Source organism: Dermacentor albipictus, chromosome 2, assembly GCF_038994185.2.
Source record: "Dermacentor albipictus isolate Rhodes 1998 colony chromosome 2, USDA_Dalb.pri_finalv2, whole genome shotgun sequence".
Classification (NCBI taxonomy): domain Eukaryota; kingdom Metazoa; phylum Arthropoda; class Arachnida; order Ixodida; family Ixodidae; genus Dermacentor; species Dermacentor albipictus.
The window spans coordinates 81,285,379-81,311,992 of record NC_091822.1 but is presented as its reverse complement, the minus strand read 5'-3'; the positions used below and the strand labels follow the sequence as shown (position 1 = coordinate 81,311,992).

General features: G+C 47.8%; 2 protein-coding genes across 2 annotated transcripts in view; one reads left to right on the top strand and one right to left on the bottom strand.

The window, feature by feature from the left end:
* LOC135896070 (phospholipid-transporting ATPase ABCA3-like) overlaps positions 1 to 2,602 on the top strand; it is a 142,261-nt gene extending 139,659 nt beyond the window's left edge. Inside the window, exon 26 of the mRNA XM_065424403.1 lies at positions 1,999 to 2,602. Within this exon, the coding sequence (XP_065280475.1) occupies positions 1,999 to 2,358 (360 nt within the window). The 3' untranslated portion in view covers positions 2,359 to 2,602. The remainder of the gene's footprint in view (positions 1 to 1,998) is intronic.
* Positions 2,603 to 7,610: 5,008 nt separating this feature from the next.
* The window catches only part of LOC135896079 (uncharacterized), a 130,445-nt gene continuing 111,441 nt past the window's right edge, over positions 7,611 to 26,614 (bottom strand). Inside the window, exons 18-23 of the mRNA XM_065424410.2 lie at positions 22,619 to 22,686; positions 20,233 to 20,342; positions 18,466 to 18,534; positions 15,142 to 15,261; positions 11,404 to 11,480; positions 7,611 to 7,825 (exon numbers count right to left, since the gene is read on the bottom strand). Coding sequence (XP_065280482.1) covers positions 7,720 to 7,825; positions 11,404 to 11,480; positions 15,142 to 15,261; positions 18,466 to 18,534; positions 20,233 to 20,342; positions 22,619 to 22,686 — 550 coding nt within the window. The 3' untranslated portion in view covers positions 7,611 to 7,719. The remainder of the gene's footprint in view (positions 7,826 to 11,403; positions 11,481 to 15,141; positions 15,262 to 18,465; positions 18,535 to 20,232; positions 20,343 to 22,618; positions 22,687 to 26,614) is intronic.

Genomic DNA, 26,614 nt, shown 5'->3' with positions numbered 1-26,614 from the left:
AACGGACACGCTATGCTGTCTAGCGGCGACGCCGGGCAGTCCACGGGTTGTGCGTGTGTGAACACATATTCAGACAAGAATTCCTAATTTATGAGATTCTTACGATCATCGAACGGCGGTGCATACTCCACGGCACAAACCCAGTGACCAAAGCCGGCGCGAAACAGGTCCACTGAAGAGCGGCGCATACCTGGATACATACCTGCAGTGTCACGCATCCAGTGACCCAAATTAGTACGACTGTTAGATTTAAACCCTGATTTTCACCGCCTGCTCATTCCTAATTGGTATGGCGGACAGTACCAATTACAACACGTGTGGTGTCGGAGAAACGACCAAGCACCTACTGTGCGTCGGCCCAACATACGAAGATCAGCGAAATCCCTTCGGACAGCTTGAGGGCATCAGCATCAAGCCGTTCAGAGATCTTGGGACCGTGGCCCTGTAAACCTGCTAGTACAAAGCCACAAAAGCGCTGCAGCATTTCTTCAAGTGCACCAGCCAATAAGGCCTGTTGTGATTGACTGAACGATGACCTTTGATTGTGTGAGTACTAGTGCAAAGTGTGAACTACTCTCTTCCTTCTCATCTTTCAATCCCTTTTCCCCAGTGGAGGGTAGTCTACTGGGCCCAGTTTAGTTTAACCTCCCTGGCTCTCCCTTATTACTTCTTTCTCGCCCTCTCACCCTCCCTCTCTCTCTCCCTCTCTCTTTTTCTCTCCGAGTAGACCGTAGACTACCCAGTGACCAAAGTTAGCGGGAAATCGGTTAGAGACAAAGATAGATGGATAGCCCACGGAAAGTCAAAGAATCCTAAGAGTGTTGCTCGCATTATTAGATACTTAGGCACAACTCTGGCGCCTTTCGACTGGTCCTCTTACAAGAAAACGAGTGTTGTCATCTTTAACGTATTCCATAGTCAAATTCATAGTCTAAACATGCCGTCTCGAATCCAGACCTCCAGCCAACTGTGCTTTATTTAACACGAAAGCGGAAAAGGAACAAAGTGCCTTCCGCGGAAAAGAGCCTTTTATGGCTCTTGCTTACAGGCGCCAGCGAGAGCGCAGGACGTTTTTGCCACCGTACGAGAGACTGCATAAAGAGAAAATCAGTAGGCGACGTTCTGCATAATGGAACGCGAGCCTCTGAATCAGTCACGCTGTAGCGTATTTTCGATTACCTCGTGGACACGTCATGACACAGGTTCCGACGTATCCCACATTTGTGACAATAATTGAAAAGTTGGGCTTCTTCATGATTAATGGCCATATAGGCCCAGTGCGAGGAAGACGGACAGGAGTAGAAACGGCAGGGACTTTCAACAAATTTTCTTTGCAAAACGGCGCCCAGCAGATTGCCACGTAGTAGTGACGGTGAATATTACAGCGGTAAAGCTGTGAGTGACGAATATAACTTCTTATTCGGTGAATTTGTACCCACAAAAGGAAGTTACACTCAAAGCACAGCAATACCGGCAAACCCGGTCGGCGATCAACGAAAGGTGATCTGCCGGTCAAGCGCGCCGGCTTTTATACATGAGTAATCGAAGGTTCCAGAATAATCGCTGGTGCCTGCATGTCTTCCAGACAGTTCCACACAATTCGCGTCGCAGATTACACAAGCCTCGGTGACAACAGACAGCAGATGGAACCATCGATAACATTCGAGAAACTTCCGATATATGCGGGCGCCTCCCCCGCATAGCGATAACATTTGTTGGACGGAGAAAAGTGGTCTCCCGAAAAACATAAATTAGTACACGTGTCAATATGCACATAATCACACCAATTATAGACATTTGGTCTGCCCTATATATCATCGCCGCTCACACTCGCGCCTATTCTCATTCGAGCATGAATCAGAGAACTGATATTAGCAAGGTACTTCAATGTAGGGAGTCGGTGTTTGCAAAGCCAACACATCGAATGTATCTATCTGGTCCCGAGACCCTGCCGTAGTAATCCACCAATTCTGCCCCTCGCTCTTGTCACTCTCTCAGGGCATGTTTCTCTACTACATCGACTACCGCCTTCCCTGGAGCCACGTCTTCTCGCGTATCAACAAACTGCGCCGCTGGTTCGTGCTCGAGTCTGTGCTCGTCTCGGAGAGCTCGCTCGACGAGGTCCTGCTGGGCATGGCGCGAGCCGAGCAGGCCGAAGACTCGGCCGAAGCCCAGATGGCAGCCAAGGATGCCTCGCGCGACCTCTACGCGGGTGACCCCTGGGGTCGCGAGGAGCAGCACAAGCACGAGCGCCGCCAGAGGCTGCGCGAGAAACGCCGCCGAAGAGACTCCCCGACGCAAGCCAGCGAGTCTGAAGCGCACAGTCGCCATGGCACCGGCACCGGAGTCGAAGTTTAGGCCTCGTGTTTCCCAATCTTGGGACCCATTCGAGTGACGCGAAGCGAAGCGTCGTTGCGCATTTCCTAGATCAAGTATGATAATTATTGCCGTTTACTTGTTGCCACACTGCGAACATGTTCCATATATGTTTTAGCTGGAAAACCGTTTCTTTCTTGTGTAAACTCGTATCGGCGGTATGTTCCGTTTGTCGCTGTCTATGGAACTGTTCAAAATCCTTGTATAAAGTTATGTTCCCGATTGGCGCCAGCCTACTACTGCGCGTGATCAGTCGGTGCACTGGTCATGCGCAACACGGTAAGTGTTCTGCTTTAACACACGGTGCAAGAGATTGAACGAGAAGAAAGGGGGTTAATAACCGAGGGGCCCTTTTTTCTGTTGGTCATATCGTAAGACGCCAACAAACACTGACACCAAGGACAACATAGGGGAAATTACTTGTACTTACTAAATGAAAATAAAGAAACGATAAAGTAATGGAAATGAAAGTGGATGAAGAAACAACTTGCCGCAGGTGGGGAACGATCCCACTACCTTCGCATTACGCGGTAACTCAATTGGTAGACCGTCGCGCGCTCGTCATTCACGCTCGAATGCGGCAACAGGATTCGAACCCTGTTCCTCTCGCATACGAGGTGGAAAGTACTGTGGTGATATAGTAGAGCATCCGCTTCGTATGCAGGAAGTGCCTAGGTTCGAAACATGCCACCGGAAACCCATCGGTCATTTTCTAATGACGAGATGAACCACGACCTTGCACTCGGATGTTATGAGTTCTCATCCAGAAGGCAGGCCCTGTGGAGATTTGCGAGGGTATCTGGGCGCCAGTTGTTCCCACCACAACTTTTAAAAAATAGTCGAGCATCCGCCGCTGCTGAAGGAGGCAGACAAGTGCTGCCGCCGGGTACTTACCGGCAAAATAGGTAAAAGCACGCCCCCGGTCAGATGCTTGGCAATTACGGCTTTCAGTCGCTTGGAAAGGCACCCACCTATTGGGAAATTGGTGGCATGGGACCGCAAAACTCCTTTTTTTTAGGTGGGGGTGCTTTTTGTTGGTTATTAAACATCAAGCATGACGTCACAAGCAGTGCACCCCTGGAAAGCCGGACACCTGGCCGCAAGGGTGCTGGTACTCGCCTTATAACACGGTGGATGTCCGGCGAAGGGGATCGAACAAAGCACCTTCCTAACTGGACGACCTACTCATTAGGCAAAGCTGCGGCAACGGGCACGCGTTACGGGTGCCCTCGAAACATATTTTTTCAGATCTTGTTTGCTTTCTGTTCAGCTTGGAAAAAATAGAACAGATGTCTCCATGGAAACGAATTTACACATTATTCAATATGGTATTCAACTTCCCCACCGAAGGTTCCACACATGACTGGGCATGGTCACGCTCACGATCAGAAGCACGAACATTCCCAAACTTGGAGGTCGTAGCGTAACACCAGAGCGTGCAATGAAGCATGGGTGCTTCTCTAGTCGTTTGGTGTGTAGTTTCATTTGAGGGGGAGTTCAGCGAGCCCACGATCGGTCCAGGCAGTTACAACTCCCGGTCCCGACGTGGGAGTAGCCCGCTCTATGGGACCTTGCGCCCCGTAGCGCGCAGGACCTTTCTATAAAGTTACTCCATCCATCCATCCATCGAGCTCAGTGTAAAATGTACGAAAACGTAACATTGCATTGCACCGGCTTTCATGGGATTTACGCTGTCTCCGGTAGACTATATGGCTATGCATGCGTGTACGGGCATATACTATGTTGTACGGATCTATCGCGTGAATATATGTTTAGGTGCATGCATCTATAAGTCTGAATTATATGGGTATACTATATACCCACATTCTTCATACATATAGATGTATACACCTAAACATATTTATTAACATATTGCTACGGCATGAGCCGGGCGAGGAGAAGAAGAAGAAGACGTTAGCGTGTGCATGCGTGTGCAGCCTCGGGACGCCATCTTTACTTCGCCATCAATCTCGGTCCTTAAATAAAGCCTGTTTAACTTTAACTGTAACAGTTTTGTGGTGGAGGTGCTGGGTACTTCGACCAAGACGACGGAGCTGCTGCAGCAAGTACCACGCCGGAGCCGACGCCTCGCTCGACTGCCCCCAACACCACTTGAGATCCCGATGTCCCACAGCGGTGACCAACAACCTTCTCTGGCAGCTCCAGTGCGAACAACCGGCGCCTGGATGCATCAGATGGAGCCCCGCCCTTTCTCAGGAAAATTCGGCGAGGACGTGGAGGAATGGCTCACCCACTACAAGCGTGTGAGCAAGTACAACGGCTGGAATTCCACGGCTCAGCTCGACAATGTGGTTCTGTTCCTCACAGACACTGCGCTAGTGTGGTTCGAGAACCATGAAGATATCTGCACAACGTGGGACAGCTTTGTGACTCACCTTACCGAATGCTTCGGCGATTCCACCACGAAGAGGAAGCGGGCGGAGCAGACATTGCTGCAGCGCGCTCAAGTCCCAGGTGAGACCTGTACCACGTACATTGAAGCAATCCTGAAGCTTTGCAGAACGGTCAATCCTCGAATGTCCGAAGAGGACAAGGTTGGACACCTTCTCAAAGGCATAGCCGAGGATGTGTACAATTATTTAATCGGCAAGGAGAGTCTCGCCTCGGTCGCCGACCTCATCAAGCATTGCCGCACATTTGAGGCCTTGAAGCTGCGCCGTATCACGCCTAAGTTCGGCAGGTTAGCAAATGTCGCAACGGTGGCAAGCGTTGAAGACAATGACTACAGTTTTCAATTTGACCTTGCGGCAACGATAAGGCAAATTGTTCGCGAAGAACTTGAAAGACACAACAAAGGGGCGGATGTCGAACAGCTTGGGTGGGCTCCCAACCAACCTCAAGAACATGCATCTGCTGTGTCCGCATTGTCTGCCATGCCAGGCGTTGCAGAGTGTCGAGTCGATCAGCTGCGACAGCACCGGCGTACCTTTCCCGACGACGTGACGGACGATCAACGAACTCGTCGAGCTACCACCACGAATCGGAATTCGGAAGATCGCATTTATTATTCGCAGCGTCCCAGGGTTGACCCCGAGGCTTACAACGTCGGTCGCGCATCGCCTGTGTGTTACAGCTGTGGCGCCTCAGGGCACATTGCTCGTTTTTGTCGCCGGCGCCGACAGACAAGATATGGCCCACCACCAACTTGGCCTAATTTTGAACGTGACAGTTATGACGACCGTTGGCCGACAGACCCTGATGGTGCAAACACTACAGGCGCGCCACCCCGGAATACCTTCCGCCAATATAGTAGAAGGAGTGGCTCGCCAGCTTCGGACCGCAGCCTGACGCCCCCAACCAGTCGCCCACGCCGTTCACCGTCACCACGGCGACGTGCTGCGTCACCTCCGCCGTCGGGAAACTAGCCGGCGCGACCGATGGAGGTAAGGTCGCCGGACCGTCTGCGTCTCTGCGAAATACTCCTCTGCCTATTATGATGGTGAAGAACAAAGTGCGTGTGTTAATTGATAGTATACCTGCAACAGCATTAGTGGATACTGGTGCTACCGTTTCCGTCATGAGTGTGACTTTCAAGGAGAGGCTGGGTCGGAAAGTTATGTTCCCGTGGAATGGTGATGTGACGTTTCGTGGTGTCAGTGGAGAGTGCCTAGTGCCCCTTGGTATCTGTGTTGCAAGTGTTTTGTTCGGAGGAGAAGACCTTAAAACAGAATTCCTCGTATTACCGCGGTGCACTCATGACGTAATTCTCGGGATTGACTTTCTTCAGGATTGTGGTGCATCTGTTAACTGTGGCACAGGCGAAATTACTTTGAATAGCGCACTTCTCGCCACCCTTGCCGACACATCCTTACCAGTGAAAAACTATTGTGTTGTTTCGAAGAATTTGCTGGTACCGCCTTGGTCGCTGTCACGTGTCCCTGTCAACTTCACTGCTGCCGACCTTTCATCGTTTGACGCGCAAGTCCAGCCACTTACGTCGAGCTGCGCAAAGAAAGATGTACTCGTGCCACGCTCTGTCGTGAGAGTAGTGAATGGCGTCTCAAATTTGTGGACTTTCAATTGTTCTTGCGTCCCTGCCGTTCTCCCGCGTGATATGAAGCTTGCTGAATTTGACAAGATTACTTATAGCTCCATTACAGTTCTAAGCGAGGAGGAGCAGTCTCATACTAGCGATCCCCAACGAAACATTTCTGAAGAGCAGATCCTACGAATGATCAACAAGGCCCTGCCCTCACATGAGCGCCGCGCTCTCGCACAAGTATTGTGGGCACATCTTTCTGTGTTCGATTTCACACAAGGCGACAAGCAGGCTTCACTCCCGCGTTCTCGTGCTCGCCACAGAATTGACACCGGATCTGCGCACCCCATTCGGCAAAAGCCTTACCGCGTTTCTTCAACCGAGAGGACAGTTATTGCTGAACAGGTGAAAGACATGCTGCGGAATAACGTCGTTCGCCATCAATCTCGGTCCTTAAATAAAGCCTGTTTAACTTTAACTGTAACAATATGTTACTTATTTTTCCTCTATTATGCATGCATGTTGCACTGCGTTACGACCTCCAAAATATGTAGCAAAGTGTGGGTGTTTTATGCTGCTGATAGGTCTTCATTTTCGTTTTGCACTTTATTCAGGTTTTCCTGCAATCTTCTAAAGGCTGTATGGTTCGTAAAGTGCAATAGTTTCGCCACCTCCTGGATTTATTCAACATTTCTGTTGACCATAAATCTACATAAGGCGTGATTTACTTTCTCGCTTCCTTTTTTTCTTCCTTCTTGACATTTGTTGACTTTGTGTTCGTTCTCTAAATTTCATCTTTGTTCCACTTTCGTCGGAGAATTACTGGTGTCGCCTGGTATGCCTTGCTTCTGCTGTCGCGCTCACAAGCACTGACGTGCTTAGGTAGGTAGAAAATGTACATTTACTGGCAATAAAATATTATTTTTATAGAACAGAGTACAGTTCTGCTTGCAACGAAAGCAACAAGAAAAACTCAAGCAGACTTCGGGTTCTTCGCACCACGGTTGGTGGCAGCTGCTGGGCCTGCGACCAGCCGTTGTTCACGGTCTGCGACGTGCACCTGATGGAAACTCCGCTAAACGTTGCCATTTTGTTTCGCTGAAACACACACACACACACACACACATTCGAATGCGCTCATTTTCTTGAACCACGGGGTGACTAAACACAAGTGAATTCTACCAAGCTGATATGGTACATGCAACTGACGAAAAGAACAGTGAGTCGTATGGTCCCCAGCACCAGACTGCCAAACTGTACTATCAAAGCCGTCTGGGAACCGAAACATAGTTTTATTGAAAATGTTCAAGGTGACACGACTTGTCTTCTGGTCGGTCACTGGACTAGTAAGGGTAACATGGTCTCTGACCATCAATCACGTACTTGTCGGTCCCTGTACAGTTGAAAACATCGCGGAAGTTCATCCAGGTAAGTATTAAGTACATCAACCTGCATTCACCGGAAAATAATAGAGGCAGTGCCCATAATAAGGAAATGCAGAAAGAGAGAGAGAGAGAGAGATGCGCACGCAGCACAGGCACATGGTCACATACAGTCGTGATCTCCACACGGGAAAGTATGCACTGCAACTCTCGGGAAAACGTGCCAGCTACAATATTTTTTTTCTTTTTTTGTGTACAGCGATGCAGCGAGTGCACTAAGAAGTGCTCGAAAGCGTTATCCGCAAGTTTTACCGGTGTCCTGGGAGAACGAAATGTTGCACAGAGTTTAAGTTTCGATAGACTGAAACCGCAGTTCAGGCAAAGCTACGTGTGAGTTAATAAGGGCTCTGGGAAATATTACCAAGTAGTCGTATCCTTTAAAGTCGTCATTGACGACACGCGTAAACAGTTATTATACTGTCCCGGAATAAATAAGTGTAGCAGCGAGTTTCAATTCGCAAGGAAAGGAAAGGCTTCTCTTGGGGGATACGCGGGCAAAGGGTATTATGTGTGTGTTAATTACGGTATGCAGAAAAAAGAAGCTCTATACGGATGTTATCCCGATATCATGGGGAAAAATAACAAATGTCGCACCGAATTGTAATGCTGGGTACGTTATTGGTAATGCACGAGCAAAGTTAAAGTGCGTGGATGAATTAGATTTACGGTCGTTCGAAGGAACTACTATCACAAACACTCGAAAACAACTACAGCTTTACAAGAAAATTATGTTGAAGACTGCAAGTTCCCACAAGGGTGCCGCTTTCTTTTTCCTCCAGACTTTATGTTCCGCACACCTTTCAGCTTTAGTGTGTACGCGTTTGGATTTCCAGAGATAACTTGCACAACGTATTCATGGTACAGACTGTTGTTTGCGTTATTTACGTGACCGGACATGGGACGCCACCATAACCTTTAAATTGGCTTGGTCAGGAGTTCACCCGTGTATTTTCTCTTCAAGAGAGAGAGAGAGAAAAAACATTTATTAGAACCCTCGAGGTGGTTGCTCTTGAGGTCGAGTGGGTGGTGTCCTCATTCCAGGACTCCACTGGCCATGGCTGCTCGACGTACTTGCTGGACGAGAGCTTCTTGTCCCGCCAGGGTATCGCCGGTCAGCTGTACCTCCCACCGCTCAAATTGCGTGCTAGGCGTCTTTAAGTGTTGAGGTTTGCCCCCGCACCCCCACGAGATGTGGAAGAGTGTAGGGCGTGTGTCGCCGCACCAGGGGCAGATGCCGCGATATGTATGTGGGAACATTTTACTGTACTTGTGTAGGTTAGGAAATGTGTTTGTCTGAATAAGTCGGAGAGCTACGGCATCTTCTGTGCTGAGCTTTCTGTGAGGCGGAGGATAAATCCTGCGGTTGAGTCGCTGGATATTTCAGTGCACACAGCAGGACGCACCGCGGGCAACATTACAGTGGTACATCTAGCACGCCCGGCGAAAGCCACAACTATCGTGCAGCTTTTCTTTGAAGAGGAGTTCACTTGTGCGAAGTGATCATCATCAGAGGCAGCACCAACAGCCTACACACAATGCAAGACGAAGGTCTTCCCCAGTTTTATTTTCCGAGCATTGCATCAGTTGGCACAATCCTCCAGCGTCTTAAACTGCGTTTTTCTCCCTCAGCAAGCTACCGCAGCTGTCGGCATCAAGCATTATGTGCCGTGCTCAACTCCACTTTGTCCAACTGCTTGCGTTTGCTCTCCAATCCACATTGCCTTGTCTTCTTGCATCTCCTAACGTTATATCTGTCACTTAGGCCTAATCCTTCTCATGCCTTTTCTTTTCTTTTTTGTTATCCTTCTAGTTTCAACACATGTGGTTAGTACGGGTAGAGTGCACCGCGAATACAGAATGTCTGCTGACCTTACAATGTGACATCAATTTCATCCTAACCGAGATTAGTTCAATGAACTATTTATTGGTGCCGTCGGATAACCGCTGTAAATATATTGGGCCAGATTTCCTTACAATAGCGAGTCAGGAAATGCGCGCAGTCATAGCTTCTCGCAATGTCGCTTTGCCAGCCGTGATGCCTCCCGCTCACCCTTTGAAAAGACTGAACGATGCTTTCGCCGGCCCACCGGCCTTTTCCAGTACCTTGCACGGATCAAATTCTCGTTTTTTAGAGCGAAGCTCTTAGGCGCCCGTTCTTGCGGCAAGCGTCGGCGTAACCGAACGAACGAGGCCAGCGAAAGATGAAAGCGAAAGCGGAGCGCAGTGGGGAATGAAAGACGCAAGGAGAAAGGTGGAGGAGGAGCGTATGGCGAGAGGGTGAGAAGAAAAGCTTAGCGCGTGTCGTCTGGGAGGTCTGTTGGTGGCGGCTGCTGTGAATCACGCTCCCGCATTACCCACGCGCTGGCTCTTGCAATCTCCAGATTAAGCGAGGCACTCGCGCCACACTTCCCTCCGTTTGCAACCTGCCGCACGATACAGATCGTCCGCGCCAGCCAATATATCGCGAAATGAAAACACGCACAAAGCTGCGCTCAAGTTTCGCATTATAGGGAGTATCGTAATCGTCGGCTAATCTTTCTTTTTTTCAAAACTGCCACATCACTCGGCAACGTCGCCAAGCGCCGCAACGTCGGTTTCCGCAAATCTCAATCATGTCCTACTGTAGGACTGCATACAACTGTCAAACATAATAGACCGAAGGTATATATACTTGGTCGGGCCATTATCGTTTTAAAGGCAGCGCAGAAAACACAAGCGCTCGTGTTTGCGTGATTTAGTGCTCGTCTACGTCACAACAAGTGCGCGCACTGCCTTGAAAATGACGACGATCAAGCAAGCAGCCCACGAATACCTCCTGAGCAAGTTAATTTCCGATTACTTGGGGCTCCATCCCACCATCAGCGCTCGCCTTCGTGTGATGTGTCTCAACAAGTGACGCTGCTTTTGAAACGACGGCAGCGTGGTTTAGGTACAAGGCTATAACACCACTGACAAAAATGCTCGTTGTAATCCGCCGTCGTACTTGGTCCTATGGGCCGGCGCGTATTGCCGAGACAGCCCCAGGGCCTACATTATATGCGATTTAGCTATATTCTAGAGCCGAGAGGGATCTTTCACTGCAATCCACACGGTCCATTATCTTCACACAAGTACACACAAAACAAAGTTCACGAAGCTGTTAGTGTTGTTCATTATGGGCATTTTTCGATGCGGGAGAGCTATTTAACAATGGGTTGCTTCATCTTAAGGCAAGCTGAAACATCATAACTAAACAAGGAGAAAATTGTGAACACGAGCCACAGGACAAGTGCTCTCCTATGGAGCGTCCTAGAACCGTTGTCGCCTAGTTACTCTGTTTCAGCTTACACTGAAGGCAAGTATCGTTCGTTCGCGGAAAGCGGCAGTAGCGTCGGTGCTGTAGGACGCTCGGCTCGAATCCAAATGACGTCGGTTTATTCTTAAGTATGAAATATTTGTGCTGACGTGTTCCGTGCCTATGAAAAAAGCACGAGCACCTACGAATACGATTGCCCCATATCGTCTAGCTCATAACTTCTGTGCATGGTGAAACTATTTAGTCCCCACTGTCGATCATGTGACCCCCTGATCCGTGCATAGGCTCACCTTTGCTTATGGTTAAGGTTTGGAGGCTTTTCCTTGTAGAACGTTTCTAGCTCGCTGTCTTCTTTTCGGCAGAAGTTCTTGAAAAGAACAGAGAAAGAAGTTCTCGTGAAATGCCTATAAGACATCAAAGAATGCACTGTCTTCTAACATTCAATTGAGCTATGAAAGTTGTGATAATTGGCAATTATCACGACTCTGTGGAAAAGGAGGGCTCAACCAATCGGAGCCACTTATGTAGCTGCAAACTGTGTCTTCCACTGGGCAATATATATTCGTTCTATCCAATCAGTTCACACCAAAGTGTCAGTTAAACAATTGTAGGACACTTCGTGATAATGCCAGAATTGGAAAGGGAAAAATACAGTGCAAAAGTGCGCCGGTTAAGAAAGGGGTTCCGAAGAACTTTCCTACCGCGGATACCATAACTACCTCACTCAAGATTGACGTGTTAAGTGTTGGAAACCAGTGGTCGCCAGAAAGCGCTAAAGTTCTTTCAGTTAACGTCAAGGGAAAGGGCTGAGATAATCTCATGGATGGCGGAAATGAAAGGAAATCTGCTATGAGTAACTACTTAGGAGGAAAAAACTAAATCATGAAAGTAACAATTTATAACTCACAAGGAAGCTCATTACTTTTCCAAGCGAGGTCAGGATTCAGCAAACGTTTAGACTGCCTAAAGAAGACAGCACATGAACAGAAACATAGGCGCCCACACAAAGCACAGACTTCCAACTGGCTTTATTTCGTGAAGGCAGGTAGTTTATACGGTTCTACAGAATAGAAAGAACAAGGAACAATCATAATGAAATTGTGCATGAGGCAGTGCCTAAGTCAGGATGCCTTAGAACACGCACTTTTAAGACGAGATAGAACAAGGAAGAAGAAGCATGTGCTTGCTGCGGTAAAGGTAGGGAAACGATGAGGCATGTTTTGTAAGAATGTGAAGATATCTGCCCAGCGGTCGATTTAGGCACCTCTGGCCTCCTTGAAGCCCTTGAATTCAGCGAAAGCAGGGGGAAATTAAACATGCTTGCAATATAGATTAGTAAGAGGCGATTGGAAGATTGGTGGAAGAAAAATAGACAAACGACAAACAACGGAGCCGTGCGAAAACATAGTTTCCAATAGGTGCTCGGAAAGTTTGGTGATCGGAATCCTTAGCGGTTTTCTTTTCTTTTTTCATTTTTTTATATACGTAGTACATTAAGAAATATAATAACAAGAGTCTAGTGGCGCAACCCACCGGGGACGCTCGTGGCATCCGTCCATCCACCCGTGTGGCTCTAGGACTCTATCAAAAGTGCTTCTGAAGAAAGGCTCGGGAACATGGATCAAAATAAATGGAAGGCTAAAGTGCGCAAGTATCTGTACGTGAAAAGCGTGGACCCAGAATGGAGGTAAATTGGATACAAAGAATGGAAACAAAAAATACCTTGGAGATTTACAAGAACGGAAGAAGGAAACCATAAGTGTGTTTGTGACTTTGTTTACAAACCAATTGAGGTGCAACTTGCATTTGACTTTTATACTGTCATGTTCATGGGTGTATAGGACTGTGTGCTGTGGATTTCAGACACTATGACGTGGTTACTTTTCATTTTCTTACATATATTTTTATATTGTTGTTACCACTATGCGAAAAGGAGTAGCCATCACAATTATGAGGCGACTACGTCTTTCTTTTATTTTGACTTCAATAAAAAAAGGAAACATCTGTACGATAACAAAAAACGCATTGACTTGGTTTTTTAGGCTCAAGCAGGTTACCTGAAGACAAAACATACCGTAGCAAATATTCACAACAAAATGAAGCATGTGTATCCTGCAGCAAAAGTCCAGAGACCCGTCAGCATGTCCTAATGGAATGCGAAGGGATTCACCCACTGAGAGCCGTAGGTAACGTACACCTTCCAGGAGCGCTTGGATTTAAAGTGGACGGAAGCATCAACCAGTAAGAGACGTTTAGAGTATTGGTGAAAAAAAAAACGCAGGAAATAGATTGATACAACCGGATCCGTTTAATCATAGGTAACGGTACAAGGCAAACAAAGAAGTTTTGAGGGCAAAAAAAGATTAAGGAGGCATATACAAAAATGCTAGTATGAAAAGCATGTACAGCATACCTAAGTATTACCAAGCAGGCTAAGTGATACATCTGTGACCATCCCGTTTCAAAGAGGATGCCAATATGGCATCATCATTCATCGTCATTACCATCATGTGGCACTAAAAGCTGCAGATTCCATCCGCTCGAAATGCCTAAAAATGGCGCGATATTTTACGAGATAATAGACGCACACCGGTACATAGCCCCGTGCGTACAGGCGGCGCGATTCTGAACATGTTCCAGCATTCGGCACTTGCTGTTAAGTTGACGATCTCGGACCGTACTGAAACGTACAGCACTTATTTTCCCTAGTGAGATGTGATGTGAAATATATTCCAAGGTACTTCAGTTCTGTCAAGGGGCATACTCTCTAACAATATATTGAGTTAGGGTAGGCGTAGGCTGAGTAAATTACATTTGTTGACATTTAGCAATGTTTAGAAACAGATTCTACTTTTTCAACCATTGCTGGATACAATTCAAGTCTCTTTAAAGATACGACACATCGCGATGTTATTAATATTACGATGCACTACAGTATTCAGCGTACGAACCTACGCAAGTCAGTCATTCCACTATATTCTCACGCCTGCCGTTACTCATATACGTTTACAAAAGTGCATTCATAAAAATGGGAAAAAGTAAGGGTCCAAGAACTGACCCTTGCGGAACACCAGAAGTGATTCCTGTGCCATCGAAACTGTTCAAAACACGCTATCTCCATTCATGAAGATAATTTTTAATCCATTCAAATATGGCGTCATCAGAACCAAGAAAAGATAGCTTGTGTAGCAATAATGCATGCGACACCGCATCAAAGGCTTCCTTAAAGTCCAGGAACACACCATCCACTTGTTCGCCATAGATCAAAAACTGGAGATGAGGTTATAGCTGAATTCTAGGAGCTGCGTTGTGCACGACACATCAAATCGGAACCCGTGCTGACAAATTGTCAGCTACTGATTATATTTGAGATTATGACAGCGTCATAGATGATTGCTTCCGTGATCTTGCAGCAAACGCTCGTCAGGGGTATAAGTCTCTTGTTCAGATGGGAATTCATAGGACCACTTTTATTAATAGAGGTCACATTTGCTATAGTTCCAGTCTTGGGGCAGGGAACACCCCAGATAATCGATTTAGCACCGGGGTGTCAAAGCTAAAGGTTTTCAGGTTTGGCTTGGGTTCCGTTTCAGGCTTTTTCGTTTCGGCACAGGTTCAACTCCGCAACACCACCACAACGGTTCAAACCGGTTATAGCCGGCTCATGAGGGTGCATAGAGGTTAGAAATTAAGAAGAATTAAAAGTTTTCGAAAAAAACACTTTCCAGCCTCAACCGCGAACATATCTGAGCGAGATTTAGTTATTTTCTACCCTTACGTTACGCGGACCGTTGTCACTTTGGTGTCTTTAATATTACGCAAGAAATTGAATGCAGTGGGATTCGAGGCGTGCAGGCGTAATATGATTTGTTTTCGAGAACCCCAATAGTGCTCATTGCGCTGAAAACACATTTAATTCAAATTAGTTGCGCACACGCGCGCGCATGCGCGAATGCACACTTGAATGCGGATGAGCGCACTCGCATGCACACATGTGAAGTGGCATGTCAGTATGAGTCTCCACTTACACTTCCCAAACCGATGGCGAAAAGCTTTTCCAAGGTAAGATCCGGGTTGTCATGCAGGAATACTTTATCCGCGCCCGGCTTGCTTCTCTGTCTCCAACTTTCAGCCTTGGATACGTACAGCTGCAGTGAATGACAGCATTTTACAAGACTTTTACACGATATTGAAGTAGGAGAAATCAAACACATTTCAAAAAACTCCTAAGCCCTAACGCTATAAAAAGATATTCAAGCATACCTACGTATATTTGTTTAGTTTGCGATGCAAGGGGTACAGTAGTCAATCGCTCAGTTAGTTGTTAGTTGCACGCACACTATTTTTCAAGAACTCAAATTTCTAAGAGGCGGCAAATGCGTCAATGCATGAAATCTCAGAAGCTGTTTGGAAAAGCCGGTGACAAAGGTGCTGCTAGTGCACTATCGCTCGCAATGTCCAATAAAGAGGTCGCCCCTGAATAAGCACATTTGAAAAAGTGTTGTGTACAATGCATGGCGATCTTTTTAATATGGAGAAAGTTTTTTTTAGGCTGATTCTTAAAGTACAACGTATGTTGCTTGTCAGCACTCTTTCCTGCTTTTCTGAATACGCTTTTCGCACGGCTTCAGTTTACAAACTTCTGCATGAATCAGTTGGCCTACATTAAGACGTCGCTATACCAAACATCTATCTGGCATAGTCCCTGCAACGAGGGACAGCCGACTTGTATGACCTTCGCACCAGCCAGTGGCGGCAGCAGTAAAGGTGCGTTAAAACGTTCGCCGACGATTACGATACACTCCCCTATTGTGAAATTTGAGCGCAGCTCTATACCTGTTTTCGTTTTGCGATAGTCTGGCTACAGCGGACAATCTGTCTTTTGCGGCACGTTGCAAATGGGGCGAAGCGTCGCGCGAGTGCCTCGCTCATCGAGGGACGACGAGAAGCAGTGCGTGGATAACGCGTGGACGCGATTCGCAGCAACCGCCGCAGACAGACTTCCGCTCATGCAGCGCTTTGTTTCCATGCGGACGACGCGCGCTACTCTGGCGCCATCTCGTAGCCATCGTCGTCGCAAAGTCCGTCTTGCGCGGCACTTCGCTTTTCTTCTCACCCTTTCGCCATACTCTCTTCCGCTGTCCGCTTCATGCTTTCACTGTAGCCTCTTTCCTCCTCCCGCTTTCCTCCTCGCGTTCTCCTCCCTATTGTCGTCTTTCATCTCCCACTGTGCCACGCGTTCGGCCTCAAACAGCAAAGCACTTCCCTTTGTGTTATCCTACAGATTTCCCTTTCTAATTTCTTTCTTCCCATTCTTGACAACCTTCATGTTCTTTTTTGTTTCCATTCATTGGATCCAATTCACTCTCTCTGTCTCCCTCCCTTTCCTCTTAAAGACTTCTGGTCGTCAATTTACACTCTCAATTGCCCTCTACTTCACTGCCAACTTTCTTGACCTCTTCTTGCATTCTGTGTCCACGCTTTTCAGGTACAGATATTCGTACACTATAGTTGACCATTTATTTTCCACCATGTTCCTGAGTCTTTCTCCAAAACTAATCTTGCTTTGCGCTTCTCTGACTTTAAAAGAGAGGTGTGTACGGTAGCGCGATTAGAAGACGGGTAAAAATAAGACACACAGGGACACACACAGCGCTGCGTGTGTCCCTGTACGTGCGTCTTCTTTTGTCCCGTCTTTTAATCGCACTACCGTACGCCCCTTGAAGATGCATTACCCACAAGCCCACATTGCAACCCTCGTGAAATTTATTTCAAGAGATACCCAACCCATGTCACCCTGCACTTCCTCATTCGTGCTTCTGCCGTGGACTCCCAATGCCAACAGGCCTACCCATCTTTGGGTAAACTCCAATCCCGACAATATATTCCGTTTTAAGCACAGAGTGGCACTTGCGAGCGTTCAAAATTCCACCCACCACCTCATATTCGTTGTTGTCCCAAAGGGCTCTGTGTTTCATTATTGCTGCATTCCGATTCCCCTTCTTTTTCAGATTATGTTGGTGGGTGCTTGAGTGAGCGTTTTCTTCGTTTATGTATACACCAGGGTATATGTATTGTGTTGCGCCCCAAATCGGCCATGAGCATTTTTTGAGTGCTTCCCCCGAAGCAGCCCCCTTCACCAGCACCCAGCAGTGCACGACGCTGGCTGTGAGGGCCGAACAAGCTGTTTACTTAGCAGCGACCGCGTTCTCTGCCCTCCGTGAAGGCGGTAACGAGCCGCAAAATCTGTTTCCAGATTGCCTCGCCCTTGCTTCGAAGATAGGACATCAAAGGCAAAGTTCTGTGAACTATAGAACACTCTGATTGACCGCAACAGGGTCATCGAATCCCCTTGTGTAGGGAACTAGGGAAGAACATTTTAAACGCGGACCTTTGGTGCAGTGAGAGAGGGGCTCAGGTGTCCTGATGTCTGCAGACATGTAGGTCCAGGCATGTGTGCACTCTGACTAGAATCTGACTACTTGTTTTATCATTTAAATAAACATTTTTCTTTCACTCCGACTCCCGCATGTACTCGTCCCTATGTCTGGAGGATACCTGGCCAGAACGCCACCCGGAGACGCAACAATTGCTTTACTGTAGGTATGACTTGCTGATGAATTGATACCGCGTAATTACTCGTGTCCTCATTAAAGATCATAATCCCACATTTCTCTGTGCTAAATTGAAGGCCTAAATTTGTCGGTGCGTTGCCATACATATTTTAAATTGAATCCCAATGTCCTTCTAGCAGCTGATATAGGGCATAGAGGTCGAATTCAGTCAGAACTCAAGTGCTGCAATCACTTTTGTCTGCACCTCTACAAGTGGAGAGCGCGTAGCATCCGCATACTTGAGTAGAAAAAGCGGCTCGCGTTTTAATCTGTTTGCAAACCTGAGCACGCAAACGGTAGGGGTAGGATGGCGAGTCTAGACACCAAATCTCAAAAAAAAAAAAGAACTGTCTGTGGCATCAAAGCAAACGAGAATGACGACAGTAGATGCGCTAACAATCAACTGATAGTTGATGGCGCACGTCCTGTCGTCTTTCTTGTATCTGTGACCAGCGCTGTGACTTCAGTTACTTAAATACCCCGGAGTGTCCTTGAGAAACTCTATTGCCCGCAATATAATTTCCAATCCAAGGGAGCAGCCGCCACTCATGCGAACAGCAGCAGGGGATTCAGGGACTGATAATCGCCACGCGCAGTGTGCACGGGTCACTCGTTCCCGCGCCACTGTCGGCGCTTTTCCTTCGCAACCGAGACGCGCAAATCACGGCACGTACGCCACACGCGTCTACCCTCGTCGAAATAGCCAACACACGAAGGTGGGGAGAAGGCAGCGCTCACCTCGTAGAGGAACTTGACGAGGTATGGGTCCACCTGTAAGTAATCGTACTCCTCCTCCCCACCCGTGCCCTGCGTGAGAGACGACCAAACCGAGTCAAGCAGCGTGAACAACCTGCGAATGCTTCGTAAATCAAACTGACTAGCCAGGTAAACTATTCCGTCTATGCACACCCGCCAGACCCGCCCTTAGCTTCAATCTGTTGGTGCTCCACCTCAAGTTCACCGCCGCGCTTTGCGAAACCATGGCGACCGACACGATAGACACGTATCAACGGAGCACTGTGAGTTTATTTATCTTTGAATTCAGTACGTTCGCAATGCTCTAGCGGTGACAACCTTGTTCGAACCATTCGATGCATACCTGCTGATCCCCGAGGCAACAAATACGTGTAGATTTCTCCCCACATCCATTGCATTCGCTGAGGAAGGCAACCACGTATGGCGGCGGGCTCGGCGTTAGGCCAATAACGCACGCCTGCGTTGTAATCCCGAATTTCTTTCAAATGTAATTTTTTATTATTACTAAATAAAATGTTACATCCCGTATACGTCACTCGAATTTGCGGTCATCTAGTCTAGCCTAAAGCTCCGAAACGTATTCACGTGGTAGTCTGCCCCAACGTTTTTTTGTTGTTGTTGTTGTTTTCTTCCACAGTATGGCGCGTTTTCGCAAGGAGGCGAAACCAGAAAGTTCAACACCATGCTTTTCTCGCGATTGTTGTCGTATGCCTTCTGGTGTGATGTTCTTTGCCTTTTGACAAACCCTACATAATAAGAGCACATTGCTTTAGTCACTAACACAGTATATACCCCACAAGCCCATATACCGTGACTTCTCAGCAATCACTTTTTCTGCGCACAGCACGAGACTGGAAGGGCCTGCCCACCGAAGTTGCCACAATCATCGACCCACATGCATTCAAGCGGCTCACCGAAAACATGCCATTGTAACCTGTAGTAACTTTGCCAATAACCACCCACTCTCTCATGTAATGTCCCAGGAAGAGGCATTTGAGGAAATAAATAAATAAATAAATAAATAAATAAATAAATAAATAAATAAATAAATAAATAAATAAATAAATAAATATGCCTTCTGGTGTGATGTTCTGCGTGCCCATATAAGTTATCGGCAAAAACATACTTGACTTGCGAACCAGCCATGTGTATTATGCAGCCGGACGGCAGAGCAGCGCGTCTATGCGACTCTGGTGGCGCTTTCTGCAAAGGAGTCAGCGGCATCGCTCAGCGCTTCTCTTAAACCTCTCTCACAGGTGCTGTAATTGCTACCCGATCATGCCGACGAGAGCTGTGTGGACACGCCTAGCTGTGAGAAAGTTCCGAGCGCGCATTTTCTCCTCATGAAAAGCCCCGTGCGTAACTTCCGAAACGAGCCATTGTAGCGCGCGCGCTTCGGTGGCACGCATTTGTCGCCCCGTGCGCTGGTTGGCGACGAAAAATCGTACGCTGCGCCACGACGGAAGAGGATCTGCCAGAGGCCACAATTACCCCGAAGAGAGCGTGCATGCACTGTGGAGATTCCCGATAAGGAACTGCAAGCAGACATAGCTGCTGAAGATATATATACCCTTGCCAACAATGTGAGGATATGTTCTTCTTGTGCAGCACGAATTTCCTCTTGTAGGCGCTGGTTTAAAAGGTACCAGTGTAAACGGAGAAGGAGTGAGAAATACTGAAGGAGCTCGGGTGACGGGACACCGTAGTTAAGCGCATGCCAGGACCAGTGCAAAACCCAAGCCTGTTTACCCCAATATAGTCGAGCACGGCCTCTATGCAGGGACGACCGGCACCCCAACGTCTGTCGGTGTCGAAGCCAAGGCTCAGTCGGTGACGACCGTTCTTTTCGTACAACGAACCTGCGAAGAAAGCACATCGTGCACGTCACTCGCGTCGTGTAGTCCGAACCACGGCACCTGCTCAGCTCATATGGAATCACAGGTATAGCGAAAGCCGTAGTTCCAATGGCCCTTAATGCGAATAGCTTCTTTGGCATTGTCAGACCTGCTTCATATTTCCAACTATATAGCTATCCCACCACGACTGTGGGCCGATGGCGATAAAACTGTGGGCCGTTCACGTGGGCATGTGTCACTGGATACGTGCCGCTGTTCAATGAACCTCTTTGGCGCCAAGTTGTGTCACAGTGTATGTTCCACTGAGTATGCGTGGACTTGACGGCACCGCCGCCAGAAGGCGCAGCGCGCCCAGAGGGAAGCGCGAGAGAACAGGTCGGCAGAAGTTCACGCCTCATACATGACGCATTTCGGCTATTCACGTACTTGGACAGTTATCGTAGACGAGTTATCTTTTTCCGTAGGGCCTTGCTATGGGTACGCTGGTTGGCTGACAAATAAATCTTCATGGCGCTGCTTTTTAGAAGCCAAGACGCGGCAAAGCGTGCGTGCACGGACGTATACACGCGCGCGCATGAGCTGGTTCAGTGCACGGCGATGCCGTTGTGCGCTGCTTTGGTGGACTAATTTCGAAGGATGCGGCATTGGGTGGAACCAGGCGCTCAAAATTAATCCGGAGCCCTTCGCTACGGCGTCACACATAAACCACCACTGTGCAGTTTCGCGAAGTTAAAGGACTCCTCACCATGGTGTGGATATTGCAAACAGAGAAGCGCGGTGGTTGCTGTCGCGAGCTCATTTTATTTCGCTGAGTGCTTTCTTCTCTTATTTTTAATGGAAACATTGAAGTTCTAGAAAAAAAGAAAAAGAAGTATACCAAAAGGAAAATATTGAACACAGAAAGCGAAGAAACTTTTGATATCGAAACCCGTTCGATAGGAACATTAATTTATAATTTATCTATTTATTTCTCACATATTTTTATTAAACACAATAGAAGAAATACCGCAGTTGTGAAGATGAGTGCAAACAGCACCGTTGGTCCCTTCCTATCTCGTATGTTTCTTTTTTTTATTTCTTTATATATAGCTTGGTTCAAGCTTGCTGGGATTGCCTGCTTATAGTATACATGGGGCAACACCTTCCGAGGCTTTAGCCACAAGGCCATGAACTTTTACTTCAAACAACCCTGCAGCTGACCTAGTTAGCAGTTTGATCGTTTGCTTCGGTGCTCTTCAACGCGTCGGCTGAAGGTCGTTCTGAAGCGCTTCGCTTACGAACGCTTTCACTTCTGTTGTGCTGTATATTCGCTCACCACCACCATCTTGCACCACGTGCCGCCATCGGTCAAAAGGATGATCCTCCGCCATGGCCATGAGTAGCGATCGCTTACAATCCCTGGGGGTTCAATCTCGTACAAATAAACACCCAAGAATGAGGACGTCAGAACAGCCGCTGCTGTAGCACAATTGGTAATGCAACGCGCACGGAGGTTGTGGGTTGTGGTTGTGGGAAGAATGATGGGTGTAACGTTAAGGGATAAGAAAAGAGCAGATTGGGTGTGGGAACAAACGCGAGTTAATGACATCTTAGTTGAAATCAAGAAAAAGAAATGGGCATGGGCAGGACATGTAATGAGGAGGGAAGATAACCGATGGTCATTAAGGGTGACGGACTGAATTCCAAGGGAAGGGAAGCGTAGCAGGAGGCGGCAGAAAGTTAGGTGGGCGGATGAGATTAGTAAGTTTGCAGGGACGACATGGCCACAATTAGTACATGACCGGGGTTGTTGGAGAAGTATGGGAGAGGCCTTTGCCCTACAGTGGGCGTAACCAGGCTGATGCCGATGATGATGATGATGTGGGTTCACTTCCCACCGTCTCATTAAATAGCGCTTAATGCTACCAGGATAAATCTCATTCGAGCTTGCACCCTTGGTTAGCGTGTTGCGTAAAACCGATGGTTGAGCATAATGAAATTTGTAACCTGGGTCAATTGATGCAGGATAGCCGCAGAATTAGATAAATATATATCTGCGGCTTCGTTTCCCGGTAGATTTATTTATAAGGCCATAATCCTAATGATGATGGCAGCTTTGAACCCGAATAGTAGCGCTTCATTTTTTGAATATCTATTGACATTTGCCGTTGTTTACGCGGGTGCACATGCATAGGGGTATACCGAAGCATGATCGTCGAGGCTGTAGCTTTCCCACTGCCGACAAGCGAAAGCTCACACTGAATATTGCCATATAGAACAACGTAAGTCCATATACTTACCCCGTTGCGACAAAATTGAGAGGACTTCTCGGAGCACGCCAAACCAGAATATGGGCAAATCCAGTGGACTGCAGTGAAACAACACTCCGTGAGCTATTTGATATCGTGGTCGCGATAGGCATTGTTTCTGGAGATTCGGCACACTGCATATGCTGTAGGTTTTTAGTAAAAGAAGCTCCAAAAAATTATAAAGGGCAACCAAAGCGGAATTCGTACGTCGCCACTCGGTCTTACCGTCTTTGGTATTAAAGCGAAGCTTTCTTTGCCTCTTTCTTCGACTTTTGTGCTGCTGCTGTTGCTGTATCCTTGCCAGCAGCGTCGAGGAAGGGGGGGGGGGGGGGGCGAAGGAGTCATGACGTGCATATACATGATAGGACTGTGGCCGAGAGGATAAATGACGGCAGAAACTCGTTTAGACCTTTGCACCGCGTCGAATGTGCACAATGCCTTGTGTAGCTCCCTGGGCGTTGCCAAAATACCCTCTTTACGGCTGTAATTATCGGTGACCCTCCGCAAAAGCACTGCAGAAACTGCAGTGCTTACCTTTATACTAACGTGCAATCGTCCAAAGGGGCAGTATATAGAATGGTGGAGGCAGATAATGGGTAAAACAGACGCAGCCATAAAAGTCTTAGCACTCTTCGCTCGTAACTCGTATACATGGCGGGAGGGCGGGAGCGGGAAAAGGCAGCGTGGGAAGGCGAGAAAACGCTACTACTGCTACACTCTTACACAAAGGCACACTCTTTGGGGGGTATATCTGCCACACCGCAATAATCGTGATCTGCCGTGCTTGCGTTTCCTTTCTTGAGAACGCCGCGCCCGCCACTTTCGGGTCGGGAATACTATGCCATGCTGATAACGCGCATGCCGTTCGTTACTGGGAAGTACCGGGCTCGCAGCGTTAAATAAAGCCAATGCGGACAGCACAGATGACGTTTATTGTTGTGTGGCAAGATACGACCCAAAGGGTGTAATTTTGTTTTAGAGTGCCATCTAAATGTGGTTTTGGAGTGCACTCTAGAATGTGGAATTCACGTTGTGAACTATGAGCGATGTGCCGTATTTAATACCGTAGACAATACCAAAGTCGCGCTATGTTTGCGACTTGGCTCGGACTTCATTACAAGGGCAGAGAACAAAGCTTTACGTCAGCTTTATCATTTGTTTGCCATAAACGCGTTAATTGATAGTTGCTGTTGTTCACGCGGGTGCTTATGCATGCGGGTGTATAGAAACATGATCGTCGAGGCTGTAACTGTCACAATCGCCGACATGCCAAAGCTACAAAAAATGAGGCAGGGACACTTAAGATTGTTTACGTGTGGCAATGCGAAGGCATTGTGTCGTTTGTAGACATCGGAACTTCATGAACGCGCTCATTTTATGCACTCATGACGTGGCGCCACCCCATTGGCTGCGCCGCCGTGTGTCCAATGACGCACACACTAGGCACACCTTTAGTCAGCCATAACGATGCAGCCGCCGCGGCATCGGGGAAGCGTGTTCGTTTCGAACCACGGGGCCCCGGGTTAGATTTCCACATAATGGCAAAGTCTTTAGCGCAATCCAAAGAGACAGAGACGGACAGAGACACAGGACAGCGCTGTCCTGTGTCTCTGTCACGTCTCTGTTCTTGAATTGCGCTAAAGGCTTTGTCATTATGAGCAAACCGTACCAACTAGCTCAAGAATCAGCCTTGTTGAACTAGATTTCCACCCAGAACGATATGTACCAAATTTGCGTTTCAAATCGAATAACTTACTTTGTTGACTGGAACCTCCCCGAGAAATTTGACATCAGTCCCGGCACTTTTTGACGGATTTTTACCCTTTGCGCCGTCGGCCATTTTTGGTACTATCTCTCGGTCATGCCGACGCCGACGGATTTTCGCGTAGTGGGGATATAATTGTATCGCATTAAAAGCTGCTTGACAGGAAGGGAGGCTTATGGGCGGAAACACGGCACGTCAGTCTTCATGTCCACGTGTTGTGCAGCCATCGAGCATTCCCGGTGGGGTTCGGATGATGGAAAACGTTTCCGAAAGTTCATTTCGAACCCAGTTTCTATAATACGCTTTGCGCAAAGGTTAAAGTACTGTTGAAAGTGGTTCTGGCAAATTTATGCACAGGCTCCGTAGGGTATCATGAGCGCAGCCTAATTTACATGAACTGAAGGACGCAGTCATTTTGCGGCGATCTTCAATTACACTCCGTCTTGCGGCATCAGCTGACCCTATCGTATGCCTTGCATATCACATGACTCAATCATATGCCTGCAAATTTACTAATTTCATCACACACCCTAGTGCTCTGCCGTTATCGACTGCGCTTCCTTTCTGTTGGCACCCATTCTGTAACTCTAATGGTGCGCAGGTTATCGGCTCTATTGCATGGTGTGCACAACCCCATTTCTTGATAAACTGGAAGCTTGGCCGAGTTGGTGATTCAATATCGACGTGACTGCACAGAGTAAGTAAAAGACGAGGACAGAAGAAAGGACACACCATAGCTCCTGTGTTGTGTCCGTTCTTCTGCATTCGTCTTTTGCGCTGTGCAGTCATGTCTGTTTCTTGCTGTTAATCTTACCTCCAATGTCGACTACTCCTGCTTGATCCCTAATCAACAACGCTGTCTTCCTGTCTCTTAACGTTACAACTAAAGATTTTCGTTGCATCACTCATTGCCTGGTCCTTGGCTTCTACTCAAGCTTTTGAGACGGGAGTCGTCTTTAAATTTGGTAACAGGGGGTCGCGTGCTCAAACCGCATGTGAGGAAAACGTATCGTGGCATTACACCTTATATCTTTGTAACCGTGCTTGCCCCGCGCCTTACTTTGATACCATTGTGTAAAGGAAAGAAGCCATTGTTCGGTCATGCATGTGCCGGGTGCATAAATTGCGTCGCTGTCGCGCCATGCACGATGCAATTGCAGGTAAAGTCAGCCTCTCGCTCGGCATTTAGAGAGGCACAGCTCGCCAGTACGTTTGTGGATTCGAGCGGGAGTGGTCGCGCTTGAGCCAGCTCACTCGGCACACTGTAGGTATAATCCATCAAGCTCAAGCCAGCGCTCATCAAGAGTTATAAGGCCCACAAATGTGCAATTTGTGCAGAAATTTAACGCTTACTCTGTTATGGCAACCCGCGTTTCGCAGGCAGGCACGCAGGGTCCAGAAATGGCGCGAAATGAGACTCGGACAGCAAGACAGGAATACCCAACCCTTCTGACTGCGGCAGAACGTGCACGTTTCCTCGGGGAGCGCAAGCGCAGGAGATTGAGCCAAGCACAGGAGCCCGGAAACCAACCATCTAAACGAGTGCAGTGGCCTCGAGCGGCGCAGGCGCGTCTCGGGAGCCATTAAAAGGGGGTCATTTCTTTGCCCAAACATCTTGTGCAAACCGAACGGGCCGACTACGAATAAGTAGCGAGGGCGACTAAGAAATGAGACCGTGAGACACCCACATAAGGTACACTCTACAGCAAAATTACACCCTTTGGGCCGTACCTTGCCACACAACAATAATCGTCATCTGTCCAGTGCGCATTTTCTGGGTACTTCCCGCTCGGTACTTCCCGCTAACGAACGGCATGCGCGTTATCACCATGACATAGCACTCCCGACAGGAAAGTAGCGGGCGCGGCGTTTTCAATAAAGGAAACGCAAGCAAGGCAGATGACGGTTGTTGTTGTGCGGCAGATATACACCCCAAAGAGTGAACCTTCGTCTAAGAGTGTAGACATGTAGGTACTCATGCTCGAATAAATGTAGCTATTGTATTTGGTAACGTATATTCTCTACCTTATCGTGTTCATATACACTTATGCGGTCTGCAGCACACACAAGACGTTCCACGTGCCGCACTGCGGCTGCGTCCCTAATACGGCCTACCCGACTTTTTTTTTTCTTAACCACCGACGTTCTACACCATACGCTATATATAGCGTATGGTGCATACTCTCGATAACCTGGGGCGCATGGTAAAGAACCTGTAATGC